We start from the raw sequence: 27238 nt of genomic DNA on the forward strand, positions 1-27238 counted from the left end.
AGAAGAATTAGATAATACATAATGTTTGTAACTGAGCATGTTAATATAGCTTGTTTTCTTTTATATAAATATAAGTTTGCCTATGTCACATGTGATAATTCAATAAAAGTGTTTAAAAAACAAGCAAATGTATAAAATAAGGCAGATATTTCATATTTGTGTTCTTTGTCAACTTCAGCATCTATATAGTGTAGGGACATGAGAGATACAGTAAATAGGCATGGGGGGTTGCCTTTCTAGTGGTTATTATGTTTTGTTAGCTGTAGCATTGTGGAACACCAAGTGCAAAATTACCAGCATTGTTATCTGTAGCACAGGCGATTCACACACATGTAGAGTGTGTTGCACTTCATCTGCAGTATGGAGGGCAGTGATGGGTCAGCATGAACATATACAAAGCAGATGTTCATTTAGCTCTGTAATCCTACAGCTGTAACATTGTATGGCTTTGTGTGTTCATTCAGTGCTTGGATTTACAATGTACAATGCATGCACATGTTAAAGGACCATGTAGCTTAGATGCATTCTTTGTACTGCTATCAATTAGCCACACAGTAGCTCATAATGTATTTCAAGTTTGTTCCTTGTCTACTTACAGGCATATTACATGTCCTGCACCCATTAGTCACATAAGATCATATTTGCACTGGCCCTGTAGTTATCTCCTGCAGCTGCCTGATGTTGCAGTGGATAGATGGTTATTCCTTCTGCTCATGGAAATCCTCTGCTTCCTTTTCAGTAAATGTAATTTGCTGATGTGCAGTTGGACTTCCCTGGCAGGCTGCTGCCGTCATGCTCTAGGTTTATCACCGTAGTCTGTTATTTCATCATTGCAATGTCTTTGGAGCTATCTTTCCCATTTCATAGACAGGTGCTGCAGTTCTGATAATATATTAATGCACCTAATCCTTCTGGTCTATAGGCTTGCTACCACCTTTCCTGGCAGTAGGCCTGCCTCTTTCTCCATGCTGATGATGAACATGTTTACTTCTCTGCTGTAATGTTTGGCTTTCTACTGACTTTATTATCATTCTCAGCCTACAGAAGTGCAGAGTGCTGTACCTTCCCTTATATGTTTACTAATATGGCTAGTTGTTCCATCTGCAGCCCCTGTCTATTTATCACTGTTTGTCCTTTCATAGAAATCATAGGAATTTCAAAGCAATTTGATTTTGTGACCATTTATGTCTTGCTAGAAGCAACTCTCTGTACCCTTTTCTCCAGGAGAGCTAGGTTAGTCAGTCTCGGGGTAAATTTGTGTGCACCCATCCAATCATCTAAGTTCCACTTGAAGGATGATAGGGTATCACACTGCTTAACCTGCCGGGGCAGTCTGTTTCAGAGGTTGGGAGGTGCTGCATAATGAATCTGTCTCTCCATCGTGTTTTACTTTTCTGCTGATGAAGACTGAGGTCTTCGATTCTAGTATTTGTGGTGCTATTAAATTTGTGGAAATATCAGAGATACGGGACAACTAGGTCTCTAATGGCATGGAAGGCAAAGTATACATCTCTCCTAAAGAGTCTATAGCATACTGAATATAAGGACAGTGCTTCCAGCTTCTCTTGGTAACACAGGGTCTTTAAACCTATGATCTTCTTAGTTACGAACCTCTGGGGGTCTTTCTAGTTGTTTAATAGTTTTAGTGAGGCAAATCCTAAAGTTGGCAGTGTACTCACTAATTGGCCTAATTGATGCTGAATATAGAGGAACAATGGCCTCTTTAGATTTGGATGACATTCCCTTGGCAATCAACTGCACCAAGTACAAGGATTTTCTGACTACTGCAGTCACATGATAATTAAAAGAGAAGGGATTATCAACCCAAGTTCCAAGGTTTATAGCAACATTTTCATTTTGCATTGGGATATTGTTAATACTTTTTGCTGAGGGGAGGGTGTCTACTACATGTTATGATACTGTATTTTTTGCATGTAATTTTAGCCTGTTTTCAGTATAGTAAGTATTTATGAGTATACGTTCTTGCGAAAGGGCTTGGGTAACAGAAAACCTTAATAAAAACCCAAAGTTTGCATTCACCTGCAGACTTGATTAGGCAGAGGTCCTGGTGTTAACCAGAGTCATTTGGTAAGATCTTCCCTTGACCAAGCCAAATTGCTGCAGATTAAGCGATTAAGCTTAATCAGATTTTTTGTTATCATAGTTTATGTGGTCAGTTACAATACATTCTTTGGCTTTACAGATATATAAAGGCATATATCACTGTGGTGTGCCAAACATCAGGGATGAAACTTGCAGCTAAACTTAGGTTAAACAGTTTGTGGAGTGGTCTTGCATGGTCATATTTAGCAATGTTTATTAAACATCCAGGTATACTGCCAGGTCCCACGGAAGAAGTATTTTTGGTCTTAGATGGCATTTTCAGTATATGTACCTTTGCAATAATAGGGATGTAAGGGATTCAAGAATTTGTGGACTTTGGTTAAAAGCTATGGGAGTAATGCTAGCACTGAAGTTGTTAACTAGTATACTGGCCATATCTATTGGGTCAATATGGGAGGTATTCTGAATGAGTTCAGAGCAATGTAGAGTATTGGTATTTAGTTTCTTAAAATAGCTATAAAATGTCTTACTGTTGTCCTTGGTTTCATATAATAATCTATGTCCATGGGTTGCTTTATTAGACTTAACAGTATTTTTCACATTTCTAATTACATTTTTTATATTATTATTCAAATTAGGGGTTTTGGACCTGCTGTATACTGTAAGTGTTTTTTTTTTCCCTTTTGCTGTATTTATGTTGCTGGACCAACATGTTGGTTTGTTTTTGAATTTCCCATAATATTGTGATCTGAGACAAATTACTCTATCCATTTATCTAAATCACAGTGGAACTCATTACTGAAGCAACCTGATCTATCAATGTTGGAAATGATGTTGCGTAAGTGAATTTTGAAACCTTGCCATAAAATTGGATGAGATTACTATGCCTGAAATCCTTGAAATCAGAGATATTTGCTGCAGAAGCTTTACTGATTCTGAAAGTAAATGTCACAAGTCTATGGCCCAACTTAACTGGGGAAGGAGATACCATGGGAGTAGTGCAGAAGTAGTTACATTCTAAGAAAAAGATGGCGAATATTCTGTCATTTAGAAGGTCTGTTAACTCTGCAGAAGTAATTTTTCTTTATTAAATCTAAAAAGTTCTCAGCAAACACTACATTGGAGGTATAGATAATCCAATTTACTGAGATATAGTTAAAGTCGCCACATATAATGGAAGTCTTGTTAATAAGAAGTTCATTGAGTACATTTAGGAATCCTGCACAATCATCAGAAGACATAGATCATGTCCTTTAACAGGCTATGAGTTGATAGTTTTTCCAGTATAAGATGCTCTGGAGTTTTATTAGTTAATTTTGTGGGTCTATGAGAATCTGTCTGGATGATATAATGGTCCTAGAGAAATATGGAGACACTACCACAGCTGCCATCAGGCCTGAGGGCATGGTATGAGTAAACACGGGCATGGAGGAGTGTTCTCGTAGCATTTAAACCAATCCTCAATAATTACACAAATGCAAATGGATTCCAAATGCAGAAGAGCCTCAAGACTGGACAATTTTTTTGCTAAGACTTCAGGCACAGAGAAAAGTCACCTTAATGTGGTGCAGTTTTGAGTATGATATGTCGTTATACTGGAATGTCCTTCACCTGAACTCTGCCTAGAAAAATCAGTATGAGAGCAGCAAAGGCCTTAGCACGTACAAGGAAATTTTGGAACAAGAGGTGCAAGCCATCCTTTGCAAAACAAGTTGGACTGGCAAGTATCTAATCCTAAGCTGATAAATACTGGATCACCCTGCAGTGACAGCTACTGTTTAACCAGTTGTTGAAGACAATTATCTTTTCTTTTTGGCTAGGCATCATTCTTGGAAAATGAATGATTCCACTTAGGACCAGAATCTTACCTGCACTTGTAACATGCATGAAGAGTTCTGACATTTGTCTCTCTCTGCATGTCCTTTATGATTTTGCTCAGGTCATTCACTCCTACAAGGACCAGCATGTCATATTCATATTTGCCCAGTTAAAGTACCTTTGGAGACCTTGTGATACCAGAGGTCCTGACACTTGAAAGCCAGCTCAGCCTTGTGAGTGGAGAGTGCCTAACTAATGAGTCACCTATCACTAAAACATATTTGTTAGTACAGTGGTTTGGCATAAAAGATTTGGACTGATTTGGATCTTGGTGCCTCATTGTAGTAGGTGTGCATGAAAGGGATGAGGTGTTGGATTTTGGTTGAGACTTAGTTTTCCAAGTTATAAGAGGATTCAGTAAAGATATTTTACAGTATTAGCATAAAAGATTTAAATGTAATTTTGTTTGGAATATGGTGAAAGTGTGTGTTACTCTAAGTGCATGCTTTTTGGTAAGAAGGAATCCACCAAATTTATTAAACATTTGCACATCTCACAGACAAAATTATTTGTTTTTCATATGCAGTTATCCTCTATGAGCATACGGTAGTTTTTACACTGCCTGAGTATACCAATAAGAGACAAGTAACAGAAGGGAAACAGATAGGCTGACCTTGAATTTTTATCCAGTGAAGTGGAGAATTAGTTTTGAAGACCATAGAAAAAATGATTCAGAACTAGAGGAGTTAATTTCTGGAGAGATGTAACTAAAATATTTAATATACAAACTAGATGCATTATTTTATGGAGAGATGTGACTAAATAAGTTAATGGAGGGATGCACCAACTAAACACAGAGTAAATAATATACAGCCAAATGAGATGATATATAGAAAAATGCACAGACTAGGCTGTTATAAGGAAGAGTAAGTCAGTGAAAGGGGTGTGGCTGGTGCCAATGTGCATAACCTAAGGGAGCTTACTAGCTAATATAGCAACTGTGAATGTATGAGCAGTGAAAGGCGCTTTGAGCTACTCTCCAATCCAAGAAATCACCACCGCTCATTGTACAACTACGGGCAGTAGCTGTGAGCTATTGTAGTTTCCACTGGTAACAGCTAACAATGCAATATCTTGGAGCATGTGGGGGGATGATCATAGATGTAAGTCAAGTCACCTGCATCTGTACAGTACATACTGCAACTCTGCTGCAAATTTTGCAGTACCATGCAAATCCAAGCAAGTTATAGCAATACTGAAGATGGGTGAAAAAGATCAAAATAGCACACCAGTCAATAGCAGCAACACTCTTAATGGTTCTAAAACAGTCAGAGGCCTAGAAATGGCCTGGTCCCCTCTCCTCCCACTACAGTAATACCAACAAACAAATGTTTTTGTAAAATTACTTAAAAGCACATCTTGTAGGGCTTGGTAATAGAGTCAGTTCTGGAAGAATACATCTAAATCAGAAGATACAGCTCAGCATATTGCAGGTCGTAACAAATTAGCACAAATATGAGCAAATGTGGACAATTTATAGCAACATACAAGACAGCTGAAAAAGATCAAAATAGCCCATTGGCCTATAACCACAACACTTGCAGAGTCTAATGCAATCAGAGGCCTGGAAATTGGTTGGTTCTCTTTCCTGTCACTAGAGTAAAACTAGCAAACATTTTTTCAGCAAGATTGCTTAAAAATCACAACAAAGTGTAGCACTAACACAGTATGCAGAGTAAAATAGTAAAAATCACTTATCCCAGAACTTGCATGGCATGGTAGTTGAATAAAAGCCAACAGAATAGGTCAAATCAGGAGCTTGCAACTTAGGGTGTAGCAGCTCATAGCAAATCAGCTCATAACCAGGGAAATATAGGTAATCTATAGCAAGACAGAAACAACTGAAAAAGCTCAAACAAGCATTTTGCATAAGGCTGAATTTTTGCTTCACCTGTTGCAAAGTACATGGTTGGTACTGAAAATGTTACACATGCCATTTGGCACAAATTGCTGAAACAATGTTATTGAGATGTGCTCTGTGACACATGCAAGACAATTACTCCCATCAATTCTTCCTAAATTTTCAGCTTGGAAAACATATTTTTTTTTCATCTGAGATGACAGACATATCATTTCTTCATTTCACATTTCCTGAAGAGCAGCACGCCCATCTGTCTCTTAACTTACCAGAATTACTACGCAGCTTGTATGACCAAACGCAGTACTAACCTGATTCAGTGCTTGATAAGCTTCTACTGCATGCAGCCAGGCTAAGACAGGGCCTTTGTTATCAGTAGCTCCACGTCCATACAAGTTTCCTAGTAAAAAGATGCATAATGCAATAATCAAAAATTTCACAGTTTAACTGTTGTTCAAAATTAGTGTTTATTTTTATAATAATTATCAAAAAGTGTTGTTACACTAGTCACATGATGCTAAAAGTACACTGACAGAGAAATACTTGAAAGACACACATACACACACACACACACACAATATACATATATATATATATATATATATATATATATATGGGTCTACTTTCAAGTATTGAATTACCGCTTCATGAAATCCCACATCATCGACAGTACATAGGCGAAACTGCAGAACATAGAACACCCGCAACATTGAAAACCACCCACGGGAAAACAACCACTAATGAAGCAAATCAAACCCACTGATGGGGGGGGTGGTTCTGCTTCCCACCAACCCTAACTACATATACCAACTCTGAGATCGCACTACAGTGGAGAAAGGGCAAAGTTCACCATGGTGGCCCAATGGTTCTTTTCCTATGGAAAGTTTTCAATGTTCAGGGTATTTAATGTTCTACAGTTTCGGCTATGTCGTTTCAGTGATGTGGGATTCTATGAAATGGTAATTCGATATTATGAAGTAGACCCACACACAAAGATAATATATGTATGTATGTGTGTGCGTGTGTATGTGTGTACATATATATATATATATATATATATATATATATATATATATATATATATATACACACACACACACACACACACACACACACACACACACACACACGTTCATAATGCAGACAGTCAGATCTGCAGCTGGTGCCAGGTGCCCCTCCCTGATCTGACACCGTCAAGTTGTTGATGAGCAAAAAAAAAAAAAAAGGACACTCCTCACTTCTCTCCAAAGGAGCACCAAGTCCCACCCCTCAATTAAAAGTTGAGGAGCAAAAAAATGTCTTTTTCTATATTCAAAATCTGTATCAAGCCACTTGCTGCAACTTGCACCACAGAAGAAGCACTGAAACAAGCCCTTCTGTCCTGACAGGGAAGTTCATATGAAAATAAAACTGCAATACTGCAGATTATGCCCCTAACACTGTGCACCTGTTGTGATTTGCCCCCTTAACCACCCTAGCTAAACTTCTACAGACATTTCAGAATGCAGACAGTGAGAACTGCAGTATCATAACACTGATTTATTTTAAGGACAGTTCATTCTACCAGCACTTCATTTGCAAGACAGGTAAGTGAGTTGGTGTTAGAGGTGGGAGTGTATTTGTGAGAGAGTTTGCACTTTAGGGTTAGAGTAAGGGTTAAGTAAGGGGATAGCTTTAATGTTGAGTGTGCGTGTGTGTGTGTGTGTGTGTGTGTGTGTGTGTGTGTGTGTGTGTGTGTGTGTGTGTGCGCAGTGTGAATCTGTCTTCTCTAGTGATAGTATTAAGGAAAAGGTTTTTCTAAGGTAATATGCAGTGTCAGGGTTAGGGTTACCATGGATTAGTATGGTGGGCAAGGGGAACATGTCCATAACATACCACTGTTCAGACAAAGTATGTTTTATCTTTCCCGATACACACAGGCGCAAACACACTCATGCACATAGATGCACACACGTGAGTGCATGTGCATGACCACACACACAAACACACAAGCAAATCAGTGAGATCAGGGGAAGTGCAACCACACAACTACACATTTTTATTTTTTGATTTTAATGAAATGTATCTACTTTTATCTGCTTGTAATTCTACAGGGTAAATGAGTTGGTTCCCAGACCCCTTTTCACTCACAACACAAGCTAACTATGGAGCACGTGCACCACTAAATGCAGGAGCACATTCCTTCCGAACAGGATGAATCAAGTAATCAGACAAACATGGGAAAAGAGAGAGGATTCCACTAAGCCCCTTGAACCAGAAGTCAGATGAACTGCTATGTCACTTAGAAGCTGTAGGAGGCAAATACCTGGTCAAAATCCATGCACAGCACTAAAGAAGTGTGTGCTTTGAATAGGGCTTAAGCTTAGACCCTCAGAATCATCATTCCACCTGTTCTGCTGCTAAACTATTGAAGCAGCTGTATCATCTCTCGCTCATACATATTTGATACACAGACAAACCAATCAGAAAAGAGGAATTGCAACTATGCACTTTTATTTATTTGTTTATATATCATCATCTAAAACAGTATACGCCAGTTCTTATTTTCTGCTACTTGCAGGAATAACCTCCTCTGTCCACCATTTCCAAAATTCTTCTTCATTTTGCTCATAATTTCACATGGGGCATCTAATGTCATGTGGTATGCATTAAAAAAGAAAGAAAAAAGAAAATGCATTCTAGACAATTGGTAAGCTTGTCTCATTCCTCTCCTCAGCCCTAGCACAAAGGGGTTAAACATATCTCCTTTTACAAAAATGATGTACATAAAGCACACATCTCTTTTAACATTAAGTCCAAGCTAAAATATTTCCAGCACCTTCTATACTTCCACTAAGTTTAACCTATTTGTTAGTATTTTCATCAAGATCTTTAGAATTGCATTCATGGGTGTTTTGTGCCTGAAGTTCTCTGAGTTATCCACCTCATCTGCCCTTTTGGGTGACACCATAATTAATATGTCAGTGCACATGAACATCTCTGAGTTATCCATCTCATCTATCCCTTTGGGTGACATCATAATTAATATGTCATATAATGATTGCAAGAGTACTCTCCAACAGAAATTTCTGTGTATCTGCACTGTGAACTATTCTTCCCATTCCCTTATCAGTTTACACAAAGTCTACTAGATAACCACCCTTGTTCATCCCATTCCCCATCTCAGGTGTCTGACTGTTTTTCTACCTCATCTCAAGAAATCTTCACCTCCAACAACTCACTAACTGCATCAGTTTTCTACCTCCTCACATTTCTGTTCAGTTGATCCTCCCTTTACTTACTCATGTCTAGCCTTTTGCCTTCTGTCAAAATCACATTTCTTACCCTCATTTTTTTACTATTCTCCCTTTCAGCTTTGTTCACAGTAGCTTTCTTCATGCCCTCACCTCATCCCTCCAGACATCACTATCTCTCATCTCCTTCATTTTCCCATGTATTTCTCTCTTTTTCAGCTTCTCCTTTAACAGCTCCACTTTCTCCTATATTTATGATTTCGTCTCATCATACACTGTTGCAGCCTTCTCATATCCAGCTTTCATTTACTGTACTTTTGTATTTTCTTGCCTTGCTGGCCATTTTTGAGTACATGCTCTTCTTTATGTTACCTTTAATGTAATCCACCACAAACGTCTCCTCTTCTCCCTGAAGTATTCTCCACCTGCAGTATTAAAACATCTCCCTTTTGACATTCTTATCCTTCCTCTTACTCTAGTCACCTTTACTCCACACCTGTGTTTATCCTTCTCTTGCCCCCACCTTTTCTTTGCCCCCACCATAGCATGATCTGTAAGACCCCCTCCCAATTTCTCTGAGCTCCTAATACTATAATGACAAATATTAACAATTATTCTTACTTTATTGGCTTATCTATATCCGCGGTGGTACAGCGGTAACGTTGTTACATCACAGCAAGAGGTTCTCCTGTTCGATTCTCGGCTGGAGTGCCTTCTCTGTGGAGTCTGCATGTCCTCCCCACAGTCGAGTGGCCTCCGAAAGACATGCGTGAATGGGCGTGCCTTCGCTGAAGGTTGGGTGTCGGGCTGGCAACTCGGCACCATAAAAATTGACTGCCAATCATTAGCGGACCGGAGTTCCGCTGTGGTGATCCCTAACCGGGAAAAGCCGAAAAGACAAACAACAACTTTATTGGCTCATCTCATCCCTGTGAAAGTTTATTCCCCCACACATTTCTTATCACATGCTGAAAGTCTATTTCAGCTCTGACTTTAGCTCCTGTCTCTCCTACACATATATTGTTTACCCAGCATGCCTGTAAGGCTCAGATTAGAAATCCTAGCTCCTTCTTATTCTGCCCACAAAGCACACCAGCCTCCACTTCCATCCTTCCTCAAGCCACCAAAAACTAGCCATAAAACTATCTATTTCTTCTCTCTACCATCTGCCGCTTTCTTTGAAAATAAAATAATGTAATTTCTCTTTCATTATCTCAAATATCTGTGTTCACTGTTCCCTGCAACCTTAGTTTCCCACAGCTCTTTATTTATTTTTCCTTTGTTGACCAGTTTAGTCCCACTAGGCTAGCAGCCCCTTTTCAGGGGAGACCCAAGGTGATATTTATACTACTAGAAGAAATTTGTCCAGGGCACTGAGGAACGTCCGCTTCTCCTTTCAATAGGTGCTGTGGAATCTTTTACATCCACCTGAGCTACCAACAACTCAAGCAGATGGGTCCTCAGCTAATTTCTCATCTGAAGGATGACACACTCAAGAGTGTAGGAGGCCCCCCTTATGCTGCTTTGCAGTGTCAGCAATCAATGGTGTGGGAATAGAACCCACAGCCTTCTGCATGTAATGTGAATGTACTACCTGTTATGCCACTGACAAATATCCCTTATTAACCTTTTGCAGAAAATTGATATCTGCCTCTTCTGTTCCTCCTTAGTCTTCCCAAAATGTTCTTTCTGTCTTGATGAAGTAAGTCATCCCCCATGATCTATGAAACCTCCCTAATTCAGTCCTCTCCCCTTCCTTATTCCATCCCCACATGCTGAACTAGACAAACCCCTGTCCCAAGAGCTTCCCCCTTGCTTCAGTGTTCAGTACTTTGTGGAATGGTTTCTGGGCGCTGTACTGAGCCTTCTTATGCAGTTCCACCCCACAAAATATTCTTTTCCTTCCTCTAATACAAACTTTCTTATAGGATCACTTGTCATGTATCTGTACGCTCTTTTTCATTTGCACTGATAAAGTGTTAGATTCATACAAACACTAATCTTTTCAATGTAATTATTGTCAAGCTTGCATACCAGGGTTCTGGTCTAAATAAGCAGTGGGTCAGTAGTAGTGTTGTCATCTCACAGCAAGAGGTTCTCCAGTTCAATTCTCAGCTGGGGTGCCTTCTGTGTGGAGTATGCGTGTCCTCCCTGTGTTCGTGTGGGTTTCCTCCAGGTGCTCCGGTTTCCTCCCATGTTACTAAGACATGCATATGGAGTGTTTCTCCCCAGGCCTTCGCTGAAAATTGGCACTTTCCCAGTCTGGTTAAATGTAAAATAAATAAATAACAGATCCATCCATTCAGTTACATTTGACTCCTAGATAGCAACTCCATCTACAGAGTTTACGAGACAAGCCAGGAATAAAAGTAGATTACCAGGTCCTTTTTCTGTATCACTAACATCTGGGGGACGTTAGAGTTGTCAGTTAGCTTACACATTCCTTTGGAAAAAACAGACTACCATTAGAAAACCCTCAGGAACACAAGGAGGACATATAGACTCCATGGAGAAGGCTTCCACCTGAGAATCAAAGAGGAGAATCTTTTGTCTGGAAACAATGCTACTCATTCTGCCACTGTGCCTCCAAGATTTCAGGTCTACTACTAATTGCAACATGCTCTTAATTTAATTTTATGTATTTGCTTTTATAAAGAACAGTAATTTATTCCAGATTGCTGACTCAATATAGAAAAATACTGCATTAAGACCTATATGCAGTATATACAAAGTCAAAAGTCTACTCTGATTCCTAGTAAGATGTTCATGACTGGTAAAGAAAAGACCCAACTTGAGCAAGTTTTTCTTCATTTTAATATTTTTAAACATTTATTAAGTCACCCCCTAAATGATCAGTAAAATTTGAATGTCCTTTGTCTATTAAAAAAATCAGGCTGACGTCACTTATAGTTAATGCAAAATATGTTTGTACTCTTAACAGTTTTCATATTTCAAAGAGTATACGCAAAGAAAAGGCTATGAGCTGTTAACAAGGTGCTTCCTGTGGTCCAGAGTTTGATTCTCTCATCATCCATTTGTCTACTGTTTGACTGAGTAAGCCACTTAACCAGCCATTGCTCCTGGGAAGAAGATGGTTGAAAAATCTTAAGAATTCAGGGGTGTACCTAGTGCTAGATTATGGACCAGTCCATACTACATTGAGCACTACTTTCTGCCTGTGCATTTATGTAAAAAGATTGAGGTGTTTCACCTTGTGTTTCAACCCAGAGAAGCTAGAGTGTGATGTTACTAAACTTGCTTTCTCATTAGAAATCAGTATGCAATGAGACTTTTTTTAGAAGCTGGAGACAAGGAGTCTGAGGCATAGTGAAAAGATTTCAAGATATTCATGGCAGAAAGCTCCTTCCGAGTTTTTAGGAAAAGAAGGTCACACACTGACAAACCTTGAATTTCTGACAAGGTTCTACAACTGCTGGGGATAAGGAAAAAAAATGAAGACAGATAAACATTGGTCACCCAATGGTGAAAAGAGATACCAAGCTCTTGATGGTGAGGCACTGCTAACAAAACAAAAATTCAAGGAGGGCACATGACATCAAAAATAAGACTGTGCTTTTAATTCAGATTAGTAGAATATAAAGGATTGAGACAGAAGCCTGCTAAATAACTTGGATGGCATCACTAGACACTGGAAACATTAAGGTAGACAATGAAGCACTAGCTTGGCCTTTTGTACTATATGGGTGTAAGAGATAGACTTTGTGGAAGGATGATAGTAAAAAGAGTGAAGCTCTTGAGATGTACTCATATGCGATTCTTCTCTAAGTGAGAGGGACAGAACACAAGTAAAACTGCATTACTCTTACAGGAACTCCACACAGTACAACAGATGGAGAAAATTATTGCCCAGTGAAAGTCAAAGTACTCTATTCTCAGAAACATAATAAAAGGCTGCCTAAACCTATTTCTGGAGGGTAATTTCCACCCATCAAGCAGTCCAGAGTCACCTTCAATGTCCGCATGTCAATGTCAACATAGGCAGCCCATAAAGACCAAGTACCTCTGAATATGAGAAGAGAAAAAAGTCAAACCCAGAACCCCTCTCCCCATACTATGTCAGATATCACTGTGTCAGTAAATATAAGGGCATTATATGTCCACTGACTTATAAACAACATAAAAAGTACAGCAAGCACTTCCGTCATCTAATCTACATACAAGGCCCCCGATGGAGGAGTCACCAATTGTGCCCTATCAATGAGGACGAGAGATTTCAGCAAGCACTGCAGAGATCACACCAACTCCACAATGAAGCTGCACCAAAGCTTCATAATGATAGCCACCGCATCTCATAATTCACAATTCAGAACCAATCTGCAATGCACAGTTTCCCACTAGACTGTGACTATGTATTACTTCCTACAGAACACAGAGTCATTGCTGCCTTGGGAGTGCATTTCTTTACCTTTCATACATACATACATACATACATACATACAAATATTTCAAGCATGGGCACTAGTGCCTTTCTAGCCTGCCGATATAACAAAACAGTTTTTCCCATAATAAGTGTCCAGGCTGTTCTTAAAAAATATCTAAACTAGTGCTTACTTTAATGTAGTTTGGTAGTCTGTTCTATGTGCTCACTCTCAGAGAACCAAGTAGTACACTTCTCACTCCTATAGAATCTTCTACATAGGTTGTTTGATGATTTGCTACTACTTTTGATAACTCCAAACAGTTCCAGAGATAGTTATCTCCAAATGCCCTATAAACCTGAATAAGATCTCCTCTTAAATATCTGTAAGAGACACTGTACAAGTTTAGATATTTTAGTCTTTCATAATAACTTAAATGTTTACATCTATAGATGCTCTTGGTGCATTTCTGCTGTACCCTTTCCAGTTTACTCATGCTTGCTTTCTTATAAGGTTTCCAGATTTTTATTCCATGCTCGGGTTTGGCTGTAATGCAATTAATAAACAATCCCTGGGATTCAATTGTCCGTGTCCATTTAGCCTTAGCTTTAACAGCAGCGCACCTTGCATATTCATGAAGGCATGCTGCTGTTAAGGCTAAATGGACACGAACAGTGAACGAGTGCAGGGGGCGTGTTTAAGTAGTGCACAGACATCGAACACACACCCCGCACTCAGAAAGTGCCATATGGCACTTTCAAACAGTATTTCAGTATACACGGATACTGAAATAAAATTAAAATGAGTATTTCAGTGTCTGCGGACACTGAAATAGCTAGGGGAGCAAGAAACAATGCAGGGTGTATGTGACAGGTTCTGTCATACACCCCCTGCATTGTAAAAGTGCCGTACGACCATAGCAGAATGTCCAGATGCCTGTCTTGCATACATCTCACCCTCCCAGAGCAATAAAGCAGTACAAAGCCATAAATAATGGGGGGAAAAGCCACAAAAATAGAGACACGTTTTAAACATTGCATTGACAAACTCGAAAGCTGATAAAATAAAAGGTTAATATTAGCATGGACCTCCTGAAGGGTATGAAGACTGAAACACAAATGTCTGCCATCTGAAAGTGCTGTACAACCATACCCCTCAACTGTACAGGTGCCTGCAGAATTCCCAGATGCCTGCCTCACATACCTGTTAACCTCCTAGAGTAACAAAGCTGTACAAGGCCATAAATAATTAAAAATATATGTTCCCTACTAAGGTATGTTTAAGCATAGCTGAGCGGGTGTGCGCATTATGGCCCTCTGCCCAGCATTGCTTAAACACCTCAGAGGAGATAAATAAAAATATACAACTAAAATACTAATGCCAGGATAACATAGTGATTAGAGTCCTGGCTTTGTATGCAGGCATTCATGGTTCAAGTACCAAGACAGGCACTTTATTTTTACATAGAAAAGCAGTGTTAATTTTTATTTTTTGTAAATGATATAGTAAGTGATATTTGTCAACCAGGGTAGTGTAGCTGGTCTAAAATGGAAGTGTGAGTGCACATAACATGTGAAAATACCTATGTATACACAAGTGTCCCATACAGTAATGAAGTCATTATTCTAATATATCTAAAAATTAAAAGTGAGCAATGACTAGAAGTGCTCAGCTATGCTCAGCCGGTTTAAGCAATGCTTAGACATAAATGCTCAGCAACAGTCAGCTCAGCTAAGCAGATTTGCGCACTGTTAAGCAATGCTCAACAATTTTCCCTTTAAAGGGAGAGTGTCAAAGATGCGGGTCCCAGAACACTTAATTTTTTTCATCAATCCATACTTTAACTAGTATAAAATGCATCTGTGTCACTCTTTCTGCACCTTTCCCTTTAGTTTTTACAAATTTCGATCTTTTTACTCCAGGAGCGTCCTGCTCTCAGTCTGTCTAGTATATAGTTCCACCCTCAATGTGACTTTAGCATACACACCCCTTCCCTACCCTCAGCTCTTTAAATAGGACCTTTCCCACCACTATTTTCCTTCCCCTGGGAAAACGAGCACCTGCTGTGGTTCCGATCCTTTATTTAATGAAATATTTACACAGGTTGAATAACCTCCTCGGTAAGTTCAAACCTTTATGTGCCGATGATACTTTTCAACTGACAAGAGTATCGCTAAATGTCCAGATTGCATACTTTTTGTTCCTTAAAAATTATGATTTTCATGCAAAAAAAAGCATTATTGATGGTATTTAAAAAATAATGACAGATGTTTTAGTTTCAGATGTGATCTTGTTTAGACAAATTGTGCTAATGGTATTCTATCAAGTTTCGATGTTTGTAATTGAAATATTTCAAACGTTTCCGTATTTTGGACCTTCGTCCCACTTTTTGCAATGGCTTAGTCCAGAGTTCTTTGTCTACGAGGTATGAGATGCTACCCAGTGTACTGTACATCCCCATACAGTTTGTCCGTTGTTTAGTCTAAAAGAAAATATTTAAAAAGGTTTCCTTATTGTGCACTTTTTATTTATGGGTTAAATACGGATTTCTTGCTCTAGTATACACTACAGCAGCTGTTTGCTGCTTCGTAAATTTTTGTTAAAACTTTTATTTTTTTTTATTAACTAAAACGAGAGTCTGGTCTACACTATAGCAGCTGCTTGTATCGCAGCTGAAACACAAGTGCTCTGTGCAGGCAGGTATACACTGTTCTTGCTCTAAGAGGTATGCGATGCTCCCCAGTATACTGTATATCCCCGTACAGTATGTCCGTTCTGCAGTCTGCGATACAGCAGCTGTTTGCTGCATCCTCGCTATTTGCTTAACCTTTTTTTTTTAAATAAAGTGGGAGTGCTGAAACTGAAGCGCTCCATGCACACAAATCATGCAAATGGAAACCTTGTTATTCGATCAACTTGTGAAGCTTGTTAGAGGAATATTTCAAATGGTTTCCCTATTGTGCACCTATTATTAAATGGTTAGATACGGATTTCTTGCTCTACTGTACTATAAAGCACCACTGTGCGCTAGAGCAGCTGTTTGCTGCATCATAAATTTTTGCTAAAACTTTTCTTTTTTTTTATTCACTAAAATGAGAGTCCAGTCTACTGTCAGCTGTTTGCTGCATCCTCGCTATTTGCTTAACCTTTTTTTTTTTTTAATAAAGTGGGAGAGCTAAAACTGAAGTGCCCTATGCACACAAATCATGCAAATGGAAACCCTGTTATTCGATCAACTTGTGAAGCTTGTTATAGGAATACTTCAAAAGGTTTCCCTATTGTGCGCCTTCATTCCACTTTTAGTAATGGCTTAGATCCAAATTTCCTGCTCTACTTTACTGTAAAGCACCACTGTGCACTATAGCAGTTGTTTGCTGCATGGTAAATTTTTGCTAAACCTTTTCTTTTTTTTTACTAACTAAAACCAGAATCCGGTCTACACTATAGCAGCTGCTTGCTGCATCATAGCTTTTTTAAACTGAAATAGGAGAGTTGAAACTGAAGTGCTCCATGCATAGACGTGTACATTTTTGCAAATGGGCTTCCTGGGGTGCCGATCCCTTACTGTAACCATCATGATGCAGTGCATATCAAAGAGAAATCTTGCCATCATCTGTAGCATTAAATACTACTTAATAGTAGACAAAGTTGTAACCTTCTGCACTTCTGATATGCTGGATAAACCTTTGCTTGACAGACAAGGATAAGTTGTGATGCATCACTGTAGTTGCCTTTAAACATTTTTTTAAATGCTTTTCTTCCCCTTTTAGCTGTCTAGTGGATTTCTTTATTTTGCACGAGTTGTGATGTGCATTGTGAACTTAGTATTGGTTCACTCTTTGATGTCAACCCAAAGTGCTCTTCGCAGCAATCACAGTGTGCCCAGTAATGACTCCTTCTGCCCTTTGTACCGACTTACATGGATTGGTGACTTATCTATATACAATTATACATTATTTTTATGACCCACTACTCCTGCTACTATTGCAACTGTCTGTGTATCTTTCTTCCACATTGCTCTCATTTCTGCCTGCAGACCCTGATATTTTATGACTTTGTGTCTTTTTGTACGCAAGACACAGTAGTCACTCGGTGTAGTGATTTTAATGATCATTGCTACTTTTGCCTTCTTTTCTTTTCTTGGGCCACTATATCCATTTTTCTAGCATCTCTCTTTTGAAGTACTGCCACTTCAGCACCATATTGCTTGCACAATCCCCATTGCAACAGTCTTGCCACATTGTTATGCCTATCAGTATAAAGTCCTTGTGCCATTAGTATGTCACAAACAGCCACGAGGTGTGCAACTGCTTCCTGTTCAGTTTTCCAAAACCTACATTTGTTTGTTTCTACCACAGGTTCAATTAACTTTGTCAACCAGTGTGTTCATAGACTACTATCTTGGGCTGCCAATATTAACCTTTCATCTCATGGTTTAAATTCTCATCTCTTTAGCCATTCCTGCATTCATTATGGATCAACATGAATTTCTTCCAGAAGTTTTCTATACTTGCAACTACAGTTATGCTTTTTCCACATTTCTTGCCTTCTCATCTGGTCCTTCACCTTATATTCTTTATTTTGTTTTGGGGTATATTCAGTTGCTGTCTGATTTTATATACTTCTGTTTTGAGTTCCATTCCTGCTCAATTAAGCAGATGTCATTTTTAGATTTAGTCTCCTCAGCTTTCAAAACTTTCAGTACATTTGGGTCTTGTGAGTTCAGTACATATGTGTGAAGTTCCACGATTGCAGATCTGTACATGTAATCAGTTTCAAGGAGGCACATCCCTCCTTGGAATGGCGAATATATAATCTTCGTACACACTGATTTTTATAAATCATTGTTGAGCATGAAGCTTCCTTCTTGTTTTCCGATCTAACCTATCCATCACATTTTGGGGTCAGTTAATTATTCCAAAATTGTAAGTTAGGACAGGAAGAGCAAATTGGTTTATAGCTTGGATTTTGTGCTTAGATATCAACACTGTTCTCAAGGTTTAATTTAAGTCTTCTAAAGTATTCCTTACTAAGTTTTATTCTCATTTCTTCATGTTTTACTGTTGATCCTTCATCAATTCCCAAATATTTATACACTCCCTCTGTTAATATCACATTCTTGCCCCAAACTGATGTTTTGCTGGTGCTCCATTTCTCCTGCTTGAAAGGTTGCTTTTGCACACTGTTAGTTTTTGCCCAGTCTAGATTGCTTGATATTTGCAAAGTTCTGGTGGCAGTAGTCCATAGGCATTAGTCCGTTAATTGCAACACAGCAACCCATGTGACATTTTTAAGTGAAGTTATACTTGGTAGCATAGTACATACAGCTAATAAAAATGCATTTTAGCTGATTGTTTTTGGAATTTATTTTTTTTTATTTCAGAGCTACACATTTTTATATTTCTTTTCTACTATGAAATGCACAATCTGGACATGGGATTTGAAAAAGTTATGACATCATAACCTTGACAACAGTTAAGTGCAGTTCTGAAATTGTTCAGTCTCTAGTCTTGTTATGCATGAATACCACATAGTCTGAGTGTGGCTTTTTAGAAACTTCTTAGAAACTAACTGCACAGAGTTGACAGTAACAAAACAAGGTTAATCTGATGTGCTGCTTGTACTTGGACTCTGTAATCAACGGTTTCTTATACCTATTCTCCTTGAAGGACGGGGTTGTATTTGGGCTGGTGACAGTGTTTGCTGAATCCGACTTAGCAGCTTAATGAATCCATAATTACAACTACTGCAAAAATGCATACATCTATCTACAGAACCATCCTGCAATTTCTGATTTGTTAATTGTGCTTTGAGATATTATATATCATAATACTATATGTTATTTGTTGTGGATATTTTATATATTTTTTATTCTCTTTTTATTACCAGTGTCTGGGGACATACATAGACGATGTACAACTAACATTTTCACACTTTCACCATCATTCTGCAGGATATTAGGGATTTTTGCTTATTCCCACCAGCCCCTTCCTGTCCAGTAGCCAAAGTGGCACTATCCCGACTATGCCCAGCCTGGGCAGGTATATACTTTTACATAGTTGCAGTGCTCAGAAAAAGTCAATAGCATACATGAAATCTTTACAGATGAAAACTTCATCATGGTCTCATAGCCCTATGCTGATGACCACACTTTTGGCCATCTGCACATGGTACTTCCTCAGAAAAAGTGAAATCCCAGCCATCTTTGCCTCTCTCCTCCAGTCTCCAGAGCAATTGATTGTGCCCAAGTCATTACAGTAGCACTGACAGAGCCATTCCTTTGCACCTTGGAGCTAGCTATGTAGTAGTGATTCCGTCTCCTGTTGAGGTGAGCGTCAGTAACTCCAAAAAATCTGTAACTCAACATGGGTCAGCAATTTACTTCTACTTTTGAGATGCATCAAAGATGAAGACAATTGCAATTCATAACCATATGTAATTGCTCTCTCTCTCTCTCTCTCATATATATATATATATATATATATATATATATATATATATATATATATATATATATATATATATAATTATATTGCTTTTTTTTTTAACTTTAACACTGCTAGCTGGCCATTGGCTCTCATTGCCCTATGGTGGTGCACTTGATTCTTAGAGGGTGGTAATCATTCATGATCCATTCATTGCCTGTGTGGTGACAACTTGCCTTGTGCCTGACTTTAGCACCTGTGTTATCACGGAATGCACAGCTAAGTCATGTCTGCTTCCACACAAACATCACAGTAGGTAACTGTCATCAGATTGGCTGGATCTAGTTAATGCTCTTTATCTATAGCTGCAACCCATGTATGTAAACATTTGCTTTTATTGTGGTGAGAGGCTGACTGAAGCACCACTCACTTCCACCCTCCCTCCCAGGTCTCCCAAGCAGCCAAGCAAATACCTCCATTTTACTATTATGCAGTGCAGGCAGGGCTTACTCACTCTCACTGCCATAGAGTTTGAATGTATGTGTAATAGAGTAAAGCATTTTAAGAAAGTCATAGCCTTGCTCTGTTGACCCTGTAGGCCTGACCTATACCCAGTCATGTCCTAGGGTATAGCTTTGGTTGATGACAGGAAAGTCCTAGGTTCATCCAAATGATTTGCAAGTTTCCTAAAAACATGTTTGCAGACCCCAACCACGAAAGCATATGTGGTGCAGTGCTACTTCGCATTTAGGTATGACATTGATAGTTATTGAAGAAAACCTGCATCAATTCTATTTTCATTAATGATATTATGTATATATTTTTGTTTTTACATTTTTATCCTGTAAATGTGTTAACACTATTTTATTTTGGTCTATAATTTCTATTACTTGATGTGATGATTTTGTATTTAAGATTAGGCTGGAGCTTTTCTCCCTGGGCCTCCACTACAAATGGGCACTGTCCCAGTCGGATTATCCTAGCAAAAAATGTAAAATAGATAAGTAAATTAAATTAATTGTTTGGCTTTATTCAATGCAGTGCAAAATAAATATAGTACATTCACTTCTATGGCCTGGATAGTGTCATATAGTCTGAATATTTTTCATTTCATTAATATATTTTCCAGTAGCTTCCTTACAGCCTTCATCAAATGATTTGAGATCGACATTTGTCCGGTCATATGCTTTTTATTATTTGAAGTGATTACCAGAAATCTCCAGTCAGTATTTAGTTAACACCGTAACTCTGCTTAACAGTTAATGCTGGTAACTACAGGTCTGCTGCATTAAATAATTGCTTCATGTAACAAGAAAAAATGGTTAGAAAATTTCCACTCTTACTTATATACTGTGGTGCCTGACAGTGCTTTGAAGCAAGTTGAACTGTGGGCTAGTCCCCTTAATCATTTCCTAGACTGCAGGAAAAGGGACTATGAGCCTGCTGCTCATTTCCACCGATTCCCTACTTCATCGCTGATCTGTCTCAAGGACTGTTAAGGCAATATCATCAGAACATTCATTGTAATGCCGCATAATCCATGTATACTTCATGGGCAGCATTTTCTAGATTTGTATATGAAGCAGTGAAATGCAAACTTGTTTGTCAGTAGCAGCATCTGCATTAGCAATATTTAGTTCATTTCTGCTTCTGCATTCTGTCACATTTTATCCCACAAATCCACAATGAGATTTCCAAATCAGATTTTTTTGGTCAATTACATGCATAATCGTTGCCGTGGATCCTGGTGTTGTGTATGCCTGCACACTTATACATCTAACTCATCCCTTTACTAACAGGTTAGCCTAATAACATGGCAAGTACAATGGACTACTGGCATTGCTGCACCTTGTTACCACACACTGGCCTGTAGGATTCCCAACATGCAATGATGTTCCTATGGCAGTAGATACCCAATGACCACTGACCAAGTCTATTTCCTATGTGATCACATAATCACTCACCATTGCTTCTACTCTTGGTGTGATTTCTCACTCCAGTCATTTTCAGGAGAGATTGTCTTTCTCAAGTGTGGCTTTATGCATTTTTTTTTTACATTGTATTCCATTCCATGACTGTGTCACCCATATATTAGTGTGGGTATCACTTACTCCAAAGATACTTCTGTCTGTGAGGGATTCTTTTATTATAGCAAGCTTGAAATCAGCTGAGAAAGCTGGTCAGCCAGAGGCCTTTGAAGTTAACTGCAACTTCAGAGAAGTGCATGCCACAAATTAATTGCAACAGCGTCAGTCCCAGAAGGATTACAGTAGATATCAACTGTTTTGTGGATGTAGACTCCCCTATCCTGATTTCTTCTGTCCTAGCTGTCAGGCAGATGGCATAGGAGGTGTTATGTATGTCTCAAAGCTTGTCTATAATGCTTGTGTGGAGTACAGTGTTGAATGCTGTGACCAGATTGAGGTATGCAGTATGTATCCAACTGTCCATTATCCAATACCTTGGTGACCATCTTGAAGAAATCTGCACTGTTGATTGATAATGACCTGCTGTTGAAATTCCCACCACTGAGCTGTTACCCCTGGCAAATCTTTTCATGCCTTTGCATTTCACATTACTTACACTTGTGAGTCAGTAGTTTTGCATTTCTGTGTAAGGCCTGCCCTACTGCTGACAACTAAATTTGTCAGTCCGCCATTATTTCTGCACAAAACGTGATGGTGGGGTACAAGGAAAGGGTCATTAGAGTGGGTTGTATTGGTCAGTTTCATGCTTTTACACAGAGTTACAGGTATACTGTTGCATTACACTGCTGTCTGTCTTAGGGCCTGGAGCACGGCCCAGTGTACTTATTCCCTAGTTATAGCTTTGTATTCATGGTTGGGAATAATTTCTGAGAGATGTGAGGGTAGATGAAGTGAAATGTAATTTGAGCATCAACAAATGGCAAGCCCATTAGCTTTAATTCTGCATATAACCATTGCTCAATCCATTCACAAACCTGTAATCACCTCCTGGTGTGTTACCTTTGACATTGCTGACCGAGGAGATAAAACCCTTCTAATTACCCTTGGCCTTCTAGGCATCTTTCAGCTGCAATGTGATTCTTATAGACTGTCTTTGTCCAGAGATTATGTAATTTTGTTTGAAGAAAGACTTATTGCCATTCTGGATACTGGATTTATTCATTTGGGCCAAGATTTGTCATCCAAATTTTATACAAAATATATTGATGTTGGTGATTCAACAGTGTTGCTGTTTCTTTGCAGTGGGTCTGTTTCTTATTTTTGGTACCGACTGCAACTACGGTAACTATCTCTGCATACACATCATTCCATCTTCATATTTAAAACTTCTGCATAGGTTGTGTTTTTCCTGAGTATGAGGGTTCATCAGATTATGCCAGTGTGTCACTTATCACTAGAAAAATTGCCTGGAACTCCACTCACACAGATTCCTGGGTTAGCTGGAGTCACACATTTCGGTATTACTTTGAAGGACACCTTTATGGTCCACCCACATCAGTGAAAACATTACAATTACATGGTTTAAAGTAGTATCAAACATTCCTGATGTATGGGGCAAGGGCATGCACACCTATACTATGTGTGTTGACTAGCTGGTTCATGGCATTTGTGCTGACAAAGCACATGAATCTGTGCACCTGCATTTATTTGGCTCATGTCAATTACTTGAAGTGAACCTATATGTACGGCTTTGGGCTCAATTTATATTGTCTATAGTTAATAATTCAATTTCATGATCTGCAACCAGAAGGTCACTGCAGCCACGGGGACAGTGACTTCTGCAGATCTGTTCTGATGCATATTTACAAATTATGTGATTAAACTCTCTGCTTCCTTGTGCATTCTAGCACTCGGCTGCAGACAAGGTGTCTTCAGCAAGACATGTTTGAATATGCTTTATTTACAAACTCAACAGGTCTTGTGTTTTTCATGTGTAACGCCATCCAAAGAACCTTATAAAGTCAGTCATGGCTACTACACCCCTTTCCAATAGCAATCGTTCAGACAGTATTTTGCACCACTATTGGTTCCAGCCATACCTCCCATGTGTTCAGACTACTGACGAATATCCAGCTTTGTGCCTTATATTTGTGGTCTGCTCATCATAAAATGTATGGTTTTCTGTCACATGACTGGATCATCTGAGCAATGAAGTCAACAGATAATGGCATACAATTGAGTCACTTCACAACCAGTTCCATCCTCTTCCTCATTATTTACCTTATCACAGTAGTATGAAAGAGGATTAACCTCATATTCCCACTCTTGGTGGTTGTCTTCATGTGTTTTACAGTTTTGTGTCTGACTCGCACATTTATGTCTGACTCTTACCCTTTGGAGCACTTACTGCACCTGCTGTCTTGTTAGGCTCCGACCTATCCACATCTCTTTTTTTTTTACACACGTTGGTTATACTTGCAGAATCTATACTGACGTGTCAACAGTCTCCCTTTATCTCTCTGTTATGGGTGAAATAAGCCTTACAGAAAGTCATCTTTTACAAGTGTTTCTGCACTTCTGCATTTATTTTGAGTCTGATCTGTCAACTGCAAATGTGATTGCATGCATCTTTGTCAACCACAGGGAAAACAGACAGAACTCCAAGATTTATTTGCAGTATGACTGCTGTTGCTCGCTGCCAATATTTCAGGCATCCGAGTCTCATGGATTCTAGTAACCCTGACTAATGATTGATCAGTATTTGCATAGGAAAACCAATGCCTCACAAACTTCAGACTTGTACATTAATACAGATGTCATTTACAAGTCATAGCACAATGCAATTTCCATCCTCAAAGAATTGTACTGCCCTGGACATATTTTCTTTGTAGTCATTACTTCTGTGTCAATTATGTGCTCACCCATACAGCATGGTTTGCAATTATCACCAGCCTAGGGAGTTTACTGATGTAGTTAGTTGCAATAATCTTTATTACCACATAACTGAGGTGATCGCATACCTGTTGCAATTCCATCCCTGCGCCTTCTAGGAGAGGTGCTTACTAAAAGACTGCAGACATTACAACATTTCCAGTGAGTTGCTTATAAGGTAGTCATTACATGTGGGCAACCCGTCACTTTAAGAACCAAATTTACGGATATGCATTCTACTTCTATGGAAAATATCACAGTAGGAGCAAGTGAAATGATTTGCTATCTATGACAATGTCACTGACATTGTTCTGTCTCAATGCAATAATGGTACAATAAGGCTGATTAATTCAGCTCTGTTTATACCTCTATGAATGCATTAATCTGGCGACCTACTAAATTCCTGCTATTATGTCTATATTACTATACTCAAACCAACTACATTCCTACTTTTATGTATACATTTTGTATAAATTACTGTAATCACTATGTATAACACTGTTTCTTCTACTGTACCAATTATTGTTTAATTTTTATCTGCATCATTGTTCTTGTAGCTTTTCTCCCCGGGCCTGCTATGAAAATGTGCTCTTTCAGGACTAAGGAACTTTCCCGGTACACAAATGCAATTAATAACGCAATAAGAAAGTATCTTTTTGCATTGCTTATCATAAAATCAAACTGACACAGGGTGCTGACTTGACAAAAAATGGGCTAAATTCTTGCCTAGGCTTGTAGGGCGCTCAGGGCCAATAGCCTATTAACTTCTGATGATCCAATGACTCCATACAGATGTCTACAAGAATATATGTTCCACTGATTTTCCTTCTGGGCGTAACACATGCTTGGAGAACACCTAGTCAAATGTAGGTATGTGGCACTGTACTGTTTTCAGTAGGTTTGCGTCCGATCTCATGGTTGATATGAGATCCCCTGTCATCTCAACTAGTGTTAATTTACCCAAATTATTCAATGCCTTTTAAAGGTTACCAGTATAGCTACCTCTGTATTTAGATATTTTCCTGTGGAATATGTATTTCAGCATCCTACTACAGACTTTATCCCCAGTCACTCACCAGGTTCTCCTATATGTGCATATCACACAGCTCTACTTCTTTTTGTGTGTGAGACCCACCTAATGCACATCCTGGCAGACTCGCACCCATCAAGTCCCTCTGTGAGCTCAAATCATTCATAGTTTAGCGATACTGATGTTGCCCTCACCGCATGCTGTCTCTTTCATCCTGAGCTTTCTTTTTTTAAATAATTACACATGGCCATATTCTGACACTGGTTGGAACCATTTCGCTGACCTCTATTCTCATACTTATCTGTCTGCATTTTTAGCAGACCTTTTGTTCTGCACAGACCCATTTTTGTCTATTACAACTGCATGTAGTAGACCTGATGTCTCCACCAGCATCAGAAGTATTTCCATATCTTTCATGTTTCTCTCCATTGTGTATGATTCCCAAGAAATAAATCTCTGAAGCTGCTCAGGCCCATCAGACACCTTTTCCAGGTGTTAATTGCTATAATACCTGTGCTATTGTTTGTACCTTCACAGCATGCTACCTCGTTTATTCAAATCTGACTTTCTATTCTCTTGTCTTGATGTAAAAAATAATCAATTCAGCATAGTCAGATGGTAATTGTGGCCATTTGAGTAAACAGTTTTCATGAAACACTGAGACTGACATCTTGCAAAGGCCTATTGTTCATAGGTAGATAGGTTCATACTAGGCTATCTGCCCTAGGGCATTTATAAGCCTAGCCAGCGTGTGTTTGGCTTTCGCCACCCATTTTAAATTAATTTTGCTATGCCCTTTTTCGAGGTTAGTATACTGTGCCTCTGTCTAACAGTGACACCGAAGTGATACCCGGGGTAAACCTACAATCTCCCATCCACTCATCAAGATTCCTCTTGAAGAGATTCAATGAGGGACTCTGCCTAACCTGGACTGGAATTTTATTCCAGAGTGAAGGGTGCCTCTAGGTTATGAATCTGTCCCTCCAGCATGTCCTATTTATTTCAGTGCTGAGGTTCAAGTCTCTCGAGCGCGTAGCTCGATGGGATTTGGATTTTCTGAGGTGCAGCATGTCCATTAACTCTGGGTTGGACATGGCTTTATACATTAGGCACAGATCGCCTCTGGGCAGGCAGTATGCCACTGAGTAGAGCTGGAGTTTCTTTAACTGGGCAGCATATGGCATCTGTTTGAGCCCATTGATCCTCTTGGTGAGGTACTTTTGGGGTCTTTCCAGTTGCTGCAGGTGTCTGGTAAGGTACATCCCAAAAGGGGCATTGTACTCAATTATGGGCCTGATGAGGGATGAGTAAAGATGCACGATGACATCCCCTGATCTAGATGTGAATCCCTTCATGATTAGGTGAGCTATATAAAATGTTTTTCTAACCACTTTGGCCACGTGGTTGTCAAATGAGAGATTGCTATCAACTTGGGTCCCCAGGTCCCTAATTACTTCTTCCAGATTTAATGGATTACCACCTATGTGGTAATTTGTGGGCACTTTGTTTTTG

General features: G+C 39.0%; 1 protein-coding gene across 3 annotated transcripts in view; it reads right to left on the reverse strand.

The window, feature by feature from the left end:
- The window catches only part of LOC122798297 (beta-Ala-His dipeptidase-like), a 1272900-nt gene that overhangs the window by 502493 nt on the left and 743169 nt on the right, over positions 1 to 27238 (reverse strand). For all 3 annotated transcript variants that reach the window (XM_044067120.1, XM_044067119.1, XM_044067121.1), the window contains exon 5: positions 6112 to 6200. In XM_044067120.1, the coding sequence (XP_043923055.1) occupies positions 6112 to 6200 (89 nt within the window). The remainder of the gene's footprint in view (positions 1 to 6111; positions 6201 to 27238) is intronic.

The sequence above is a fragment of the Protopterus annectens genome, chromosome 3.part1 (assembly GCF_019279795.1).
Source record: "Protopterus annectens isolate FY-2018-M chromosome 3.part1, PAN1.0, whole genome shotgun sequence".
Lineage (NCBI taxonomy): Eukaryota > Metazoa > Chordata > Ceratodontiformes > Protopteridae > Protopterus > Protopterus annectens.